At 33.3% G+C, this 9,139-nt stretch overlaps 1 protein-coding gene across 2 annotated transcripts in view; it reads left to right on the top strand.

Moving 5' to 3' along the window:
* EPHA3 (EPH receptor A3) overlaps positions 1-9,139 on the top strand; it is a 134,762-nt gene that overhangs the window by 67,745 nt on the left and 57,878 nt on the right. For both annotated transcript variants that reach the window (XM_017885480.1, XM_017885481.1), the window contains exon 8: positions 3,723-3,908. In XM_017885480.1, coding sequence (XP_017740969.1) covers positions 3,723-3,908 — 186 coding nt within the window. The remainder of the gene's footprint in view (positions 1-3,722; positions 3,909-9,139) is intronic.

Consider the following 9,139-nt stretch of genomic DNA (forward strand, 5'->3'; position numbering starts at 1 on the left):
TATATATATATGTATATGTGTATATATATAGGCTAATTCTCTTAAATTTCTGTTAGAAATTTTACATAAATAAATTGATGCTACAGAAATTCTCTTGCATACATTGGACTATGGAAACAATTATACTCATATTGTAAGTGATAAAACTGAGCCATGAATTAGCTTCCCACAGTAGTAAACTACTATTAGTGAGGAATTCATGACTGCAGTTCCTAGTTTTACTCCTCAATCCAACCATTCTTTCAACGACTGAATACTAAAAATTTCTGAAGAAAGTAAATACTTATTAAGTCCTTAATTTATTCTGTGCATTCCCATGATATTTAATCTTATTATCCTTTTTAGATAGGTATTATCTCCATTTCAGCACATGAATAAACAAAAACTGATCATTTGAATAGATTTGTTTGCATCAAATGCAAAACCAAAATTTGAATCTTGTACTTTCCAACTTCAAAGCCCACGATGGACACTGGAGATCATGATAGTGTCTTCTTCATAGTATTTTTTTGAGGATTAAACAAGATAATTTATGTAGGGGACTTAGCTGACACAGAAGCATTATTCAATATGTATTTTTATTATGCTTATTTTATTAAAACAGTAGAAGGAGGGTAGGCTTTAAGGCTAGTACTGGAGGGGGTCATTCTGCTTAAATAAATGTCATGGTTTTCTTCTTCTTTAAATGAAATTAGCATAAGATATTTTATTTTGAGCAGCTTTTACATTGTGCATCTTAATCAGAATACAGTCCCCATTCTCATAAACATACCTAATTTCAAAGAGCAGATAAAAATCGCTGTACTTACTCGATTTAAAAAACCAAGATCTAGTAGCCAAGCTTTTATCTAGAAATGACAAGATCTAAATTTTATTTCATATGGGTACAAAGTTAATTGAATAAGACAATGTAAAGCTTGGCCAGATGAAATGATTGCCAATTGCATTTGCCCAGTTTTTGTTAACTTTTACAATGCAGTTCTTTTATTTTTTATTTTAACAATTTTCTGTTTTAGCAGCTTTCTTGAGACATAATTTACCAACCATAAAGTTCACCTGTTTAAGTTTACAATTCAGTGATTTTTAGTATATTTTCAGAGTTGTATAACCATCATTGCTCTCCCAATGCAGTTATGTTAAATTATTAAAAATATAATTGAATTAATATTAAGCATTTCTATGTCTTTCATAACTTATTGGTGGATATTTCTAGTGTTTATCTGGTGAAATAATCACATTACTATATTTGAGGATTTTAAAAAACTAACATCGCTGAAACACAATTCTCATGAATTTCGAAGGTAAATATATACATGTACATGTTTATGTACTTACAACAAAGAATGCTCTTAGTTGGCTCATTTAAAATTTGAACTCCTACCTTTCATATCCCTAGTATGCTCTCCTTTACAAATATTTCTCCGGTAAGACATGAGTCTTGTTATCACCATCATTACTATAACCATCTCTTATATTAACATAGAATTTGGCATTTTATAAAGCACTTTCATATTCATTTGTCAGTTTGATTTAAACAGAAACTCTTAAAGGGTAGTTAGGCAATTTATCCTTTAGGTGGGTCTGAATTCAGAGAGATAAATAGTGACCAATACTTAGATATCTGTCACCTACTGTGTGTCTGGCACTGTTTCAAGTACTTAACATACCTTAGTTCCTTTAATCTCACAACAGCTTTATGAGGTAGATACAATTAGTGTTCCCACAGAAATAAGAAAAGATAGGTACAGAGAGGTTAAGTTACTTAAAATCACACAGCTAATATGTGGCGGAGTCAGAATTAGACCCGAAGCAATTTGGCTGCAGGATCCATGCTCTTAACCACAGTTCTGTACTATCACTGCTGTAAACTGACAAGTGACATGCCACTTAGAATATGTGGTGATGACATCTACATTAAAAACATGCTCTATTATACCGTGTTGACTTATGATAATGGCAGAACTTTCTGGTTTTCCCTAGCTTAGTGTTTACACAAAGTGAAACAGTGAATGGGAGCTCTCTGATAATGTTCAGATAACCCTGTATAAGGAAAGAAACTCTTACTCTTGTTTACAATTCTGAGAATAATTTTATCACACCATAACTTCTCTTTCTCCTAATATTCTCATATCTAAATGGCATATTCTTCCTTGGAATTAGTAAGATCAATGAACTTTCTCGAGTTCTACTCCGTGATTCTTTCTGTATCCTAAGGAACACTATAGCTGTGGATATCATTATCTTCTCTACACTTCCTCCAAGGGAATAAACTAGTCCTGTCCTGTTTACCATTGTATCTATCTCTGTGTATTTCATACTGTATACAATACCGTTACTAGTATGAATATTTATTAAATAAATGCATGAATATCTGCTTTTGGATTTTAAGTGACTTTGCCAAATTAAAGCATAAGTCATTGCTTTGAAAACAGGGCAAGAATGGATTTCTGGGAATGAGTCAAGCCTGGGGAAGGTGAAAGCTTCCTGGGGAGTGAGACACAATTTGTAGTCATGTAGTTGGCAAATCAATAGGACAACCTGCTACTTTTGTGGGTCAAACCACTTGCTTGAAAACAAAAATAGAGAAGAATCGTACCACTTCAATCTGACTGACACGCAGGGCATGAAGCTCGTAGAAAATTCACAGAAAGAAAATTGGATGAAGATTATGATTCCAGTCATTCAAGAGCCAAAAATTAATCATATAATTAATTCTAAAATACTTAAGGAAAAGCTCATTTGATATTAAAATGACTTTTAATGTGACACAAAACGTATCTGACAATCCACACTATGTTAGAAGTTCTTCTATGAACAAAGGACATTCTAGAGAACTCCAATGTGGCAATCATCATGGCAGCACAGTTCCAGATAAATAAATGTAAAGGGTCCCTGCTCGAAGGGAGCTCCAAACGTAATGAATTGATGATGAGTCAATCTCTCAGTAAAAATGTATTTTGAAGGTAGTGTCCATACTAGTTCTAGGCAGTTTTATATCAACTGGACTATAATATTTAAAAGTCAGTAACACTCTATATGGGACAAATTCCGGATTAATTGCACATTTAAGACATTTTTTTTAATTGAAGAAGATGAATCAAAATATTTCTACAGTATTTAAATAAGACATGTTATTTTATTTGATGCTGTTATATGATTGTTGTCCTCCAGAAGCCCAGAGAATTTTATAGCTAGTATGTCAGTAATGCAACACACCAATACTCCAATAAAATAAATTGATAGCAGATGCTTTCCCTCTCGTTTTTAGAGTCTGAATATATAGCCAAATTGGCCCTCAGTAAAACAGAATTGTTAAAATATCTGAAATTTAATACAATGCTCACATTTATTCACCATTTGTGCTGCCCTGTTAATTTCTCTGAGGTAATGGTAGCTATGACAACAAGGGGTAAAAAATCTAATATTTGCAGCTTTCAACTTATCTCTCCTTTTACATTACATTATTTATAGTGTCATACTTTAAAATATATGGAATTTTCACAAGGTTCATTTTCCAACAGGGGGAGACTATCCTGAGGTTTTCTAGGCAGTTTCATGTGATTATCTTTCAAAATAATTTGGAGTACTAGAGTGTACATCTTGCAGGTCAAAGGCACAAAGAGTTTAAAAGGAAATTTTGAAAGTAAAGAGTTACACTCCACTGATGAGTTTTTATTATATAATTCCTTACATTTTGCTGTCGTTGTTCTGCTTTATAACAGGTGAATTTGGAGAGGTGTGCAGTGGTCGCTTAAAACTTCCCTCAAAAAAAGAGATTTCAGTAGCCATCAAGACCCTGAAAGTGGGCTATACAGAAAAGCAAAGGAGAGACTTCCTGGGAGAAGCAAGCATTATGGGACAGTTTGACCATCCCAATATCATTCGACTGGAAGGAGTTGTCACTAAAAGTAAGTAAAGTAGTCATAAGACTTGCATTTGTGTGTGTTGAGCAGAAGTTGTTTAAACCCAACCCCAACCATTTAAGAATTTTGACTTTTCTTCATAAGTGTCTCAGTTTTATCAAAAACACTAATTTAGGAATTGCATGCCTTTCTCTGAAAATAGAGAAGACTTTTAGATAGTATTCTATTGATAGTACAAAAAAAAACTGTAAAAAATAATAGAAGCTACACATTTAAAGGTACGCTGATTAGCAGATGGTTAAGAAGAGGATTGTGGGGAACTCTCAGCTATGTAAGTAGCAAAGAAAAACAATGACTCAAGCTTGACAGGAACTCCCAGCTAGCTGCCTTTTATTGTTCATCAGCTTTATTTAAGTTTCCAAATCTTTAACCTCCTCCCACCCCCTGCATCCCTGTCTTTAGGAAAATTATGGGAGTCTAGGAAATGCTTCTGAGCTGTACAGATTGGGATCACAATAGACCCAAGGCCGTTTGTTGGTTCTCTATGGATTTTAAGTAGTTCTGAGCTAGGAACCCAGGTGGATTCTTAATGCTCTGGGGAGGATCTGGCTCACAGCCCGTGATAGAGATGTGAACTTATTTCCATGATGGTTTCTCCAGCAGGGCTCAAAAGGGATCCTGTGAGGCGGATCTGTGATTTTTGGCTCCAATCCCTATGAAAGTCCCTTGAGAATACTCTGGGACTTTTTCCCTCAAGATTTTGGAGTTCAGGATGAAGAATAACCGGAATTGGCAGCAAACTCTTTAGAGTGAAAGACAACATATGGCAGGGAATTTGGCATCTTTTAGGGGATAATTCATTGGCACCACATTTACATACTCTATGGTTACCAACAGACAGATTTTTCATAATGATATTTCTCCTTAACATTATATAGAACATTTTCCAAATGACACTAATACCTCTTCTCACTTTAGTGTGACTAAAAAGGCATTTCCTTCCTCATGAGAACATGGTTTAATTGAAATAGACTTTGATTTCCTTTTGAGTGTTCCTCTATGAAAAGTGGAATTAAGAATTTAACAATGTGGAATAGTTCAACCACATGTTGTAAGCCCATATTAATTCTTATAAGGCTTTTTATTTTTTATTTTTTGCCTATGTGCTCTACAAAACCAGTCCATATTAATAGAAATATTTTCTGATAGAAAAGATTTTTAAATGTTAAGTTAATAATTAATAAAAAACATGGGCATAAGTAGCAAGGATTGGGAAAATGTATGAATCCTTTGTTCTTTCTGAGCAAGGCTATACTGTTTTATATCTGTACAGTTATAGTATCATGTCTCATTGGGATTTTAGTGTCATTTAGCCATTTAATGTTCTCCATTACACCTGCATCAAGTAGTTGCCTTTTAGCTCTTGAGCCTCCTGGGAAGAAGAGAAAACTCCCCTGTACATATGAAGCCATTCTTCTAACTCTCAATTTTACAAGTTTTCATTATGAAGTATCTATTATGTGCCCACATTATACTATGACATTATTTCATTCTTATCCCTACCCTGCAAGTTAGACATGATAATTTCTCTTTTACGTTTGAACAAACAATAACTGTAAAGGATAATTAGCTTGTGTAACTAGAAAGTGCTGGAGGTAGCACTGGGAACTTGTTCTGTTCATTTCACCCCATCCCTAACTCTGAACCCAAACAGGTTTCTACTTGTCTTTTCCTGTATTCTACTTATTCTTTTATATCCTTACTTTAAAAATCTTCTCTAATATAGTGACACATTCCTCAGTCTTCAAAAATTTGTGGAACTATTAATAATCCTTAATATTTAAAACAAAATATAAACTCTCAAAGAGGCAAAAACCCCTGTTATTTAATGACAAGTAACTAAAATAAATCCTGGATCATAATAGATACTTATTTTACCAATGTTGAAAAATAAAAAATTTATTGATGAAGGAAGGAAGGTAGGAAGGTGGAAGGAAGGAAGGAAGGAAGGAAGGAAGGAAGGAAACCATAATATCTTCTAACAATAGGTCTTTCTTTAGTATTTGATTCATTATATTGAATACACTTTTCAAAGGAGTGCATTTAAATAACTACTTCTATCACCCAGAGAGTGATGGAAAAAATGATTACTTTTTAGCTTGAACAGAATAATAAACTAACTTCTTCAACATGTATAATTAAGAAAAAAATGTGCTAAAAGTCACTATCAAACAAATATTAGGTTCTAATTTAAGCTTACTAATAAACTCTATTATTTTGTCGGTCATGAATTTATTTTTTTGTTTTCAGTGTTAAGAATTATGAAGGCTACTCATTGTATTTCCTGTTTCCTATAAATGCATTTACTGAATGATAAGCAACATTAAACTATAAATATTGTGGCAAATTTCCTTTAGATATAAAACTAAAACAATTAAATATAGATTATGGTAAACTGACAAAGAAATCTATGAAACAATCTCTAAGACAAAAAATGTAGAAAAATACACTAAAATGACCATTAAAAATTGCAGGTATTATATACTAAACATCTTATTCAAGCCTCACTCTGTAACATTCTAATATAGGTTACAACTGCCTTATTCTTAGGGTGAGAGTTCTAACTTTGATATATCTCCCTGGTCAAATAAGCATGTAAGAAGCTGCCAAATCTGACTATATAAATCCCAGTCATCTCATATATTGTAAATATAATAGAGTAGTAGCCCTAGAATTAGATTTTGAACTCCTTGGTGGCATATTTATAAGCTCTAAGTCTGGCACCCTGTAACATCTGAGAGGAAATAGAAACTCCTTACAATAAAGTTGATATGTTGTATTTAACACACACACACATAGCGATTGTGTCTCCAAAAGAAGTTATTTATTCTACTACTGCTATGGTCTTTGTTTCCTGAGACTTCTAAAACAATCTACCTGCAGAGTTCAGAAAGCACATCTATACATGCACACACAACTAGAGCGATGCAGAGCTTATAATGTAATGAACAAAATAGTATTTTCAAAAGCAGGCATATCAATATCTAGATTAATAATCAATGATCTGAGTTCAAGTTCTCAAACAACCTTACTCCTCTGAGAACTTCTACAAATCAAACAATTTACAGATACTCATTTCTTCACTTGTAACATAAAATTTAAAAGTACTGCCTTACTATTTTCAGATACTGAAGATCAAATGAGATTATATAAGAATATATTAAGTGGCAAAAAATGGTGCAAATCTAAATTACTCCTCTGGTTGTTTGAAATTTTACCAATCAGTTTGGGTGTATAGAAAAAATTCTTGAAAATAATTCTTTTTTTTTGCTCAAAGATAAATCTGTTTATTTTTGTTATTCAATTGTGTGCTTTGAAACACTAGGTCTAATATAATGTATCATTTTCAAATCATTTGAATAAATCTTTTGTTAAAGCTTTTTATTCAGTCATTATATTTTCATTTATTTGAATTTAGCCACAAACAATTTTAATGTTTTTGAGCCTGATGGTCTTAAACAGGAGAAGGTGAGAGAGTCTCTGATCTTCAAAGTAGCAGAAAGCCGGGGGTGGGGGGGCACAGGCTCTGCTCAGAACGAGGCACTAACATGTGTTATCAATTTTAGCTTAAGTTCAAAAGGATAGAACTTGTTTTTAGCAAATGTTTGATATTTCTGCCATCACACCATTAGTCAAATAATGTTCAGACTCCAAGAATACCTTCCATTGGCCACTTTTCACCTAGTGAAATAGAAGGAATTATATTGGATAAGATTAATGTATTTTGTCTTGCATTATTTTCAGGAAATTTAAAAAAATTATCATGTAACTTAACTGTAACTTTGCATTATTGAGGAATGTTATGAGCAGAACGTTAAGATGATTTTCATAATTAAAACCTATCTATATTGGTGTGAGTGTCCACTTTCACCAAAAGGTTTGTCATTGGCTTCCACTTGCCTATTTCTCTGCACGTATGGTAAGGACACATTTCTGGAATAAGAGGTCATCATTTAGTAACAATGCCAAATTCTTTTTTTTTTTTTTTTGAGACGGAGTCTGGCTCTGTCACCCAGGCTGGAGTGCAGTGGCCGGATCTCAGCTCACTGCAAGCTCCGTCTCCCGGGTTTATGCCATTCTCCTGCCTCAGCCTCCCAAGTAGCTGGGACTACAGGCACCTGCCACCTCTCCCGGCTAGTTTTTTTTTTTGTATTTTTTAGTAGAGACGGGATTTCACCGGGTTAGCCAGGATGGTCTCTATCTCCTGACCTCGTGATCCGCCCTACTCGGCCTCCCAAAGTGGTGGGATTACAGGCTTGAGCCACCGCGCCCGGCCATGTTATTTTCTGTCTGTTTCTCTCTCAAAATATTCTGAATTTATCTCAAGTGTACTACACTTCATGTCATCTTAAAAGAGAATACATATGTTGTACTTACTTTACTAGTAATTTACAGAGATAGTTTGTTAGGATAACAAATTTTGGAAACCCTAATGACCCAAGTTTTATCATGCATTCATGGCTACAAATTGTTAAATGAGTTCAGAACATGACTGTCTAACCACATCAACAAAATTATAAAATCACTGCTCCATATATTAGAAAATACAAGACAGGGAATGTTATTTTACATATTTAAACAGCTTTTGTTGCTTCTTCATCACTGTCCACTTATGTCCCTTGGATGAATTGGCCATTTTGACTTATAAAAAAGTGTGGCATTGTGTATTTTTCCCATTTATATGGATAAGATGGTTTTCTGATATTTTTGAAAAATTAAGATCAACCTACAAAATTTGTTATAGTGCGATTTGCATGTGCCCAAAGAGCACTAGTTTACATATACAGTAAATATTCTAGAGAAAAAAGAAATATGATGCTGCACTAGTTTAGTGGCTGTCTGAGTAATTGTGGTCTTACACAACCTTTTCAGAAAGGGAGAAGCAGTATCACATCTGAATCCTGAGGCTAGTAATATCTTGATACCAAACTATACAGCTATTATCAGAATGTATAACAACATTATTGTAATGCACAAACAAAAATTTTATAACACTAGAATGATTGTGAAGCCATATCTGAAAGTGTATCAAAAAAGATATTGCATTATTTCTAAAGTGTAGTTTATTCCAAGTATGAAAAGTTGGATTTGTATTTAACAATTCTAAAAACTCATAACATTAATAGGTAATAAGAAAGTTCTATCTTAATAAATGCAAAAAATAAAGTATTTTAATTTTAATTTTTTATTTGCACATCATACATAGAAAATGTGTA

Source organism: Rhinopithecus bieti, unplaced genomic scaffold, assembly GCF_001698545.2.
Source record: "Rhinopithecus bieti isolate Rb0 unplaced genomic scaffold, ASM169854v2 scaffold_15282, whole genome shotgun sequence".
NCBI classification, from domain to species: Eukaryota; Metazoa; Chordata; class Mammalia; order Primates; family Cercopithecidae; genus Rhinopithecus; species Rhinopithecus bieti.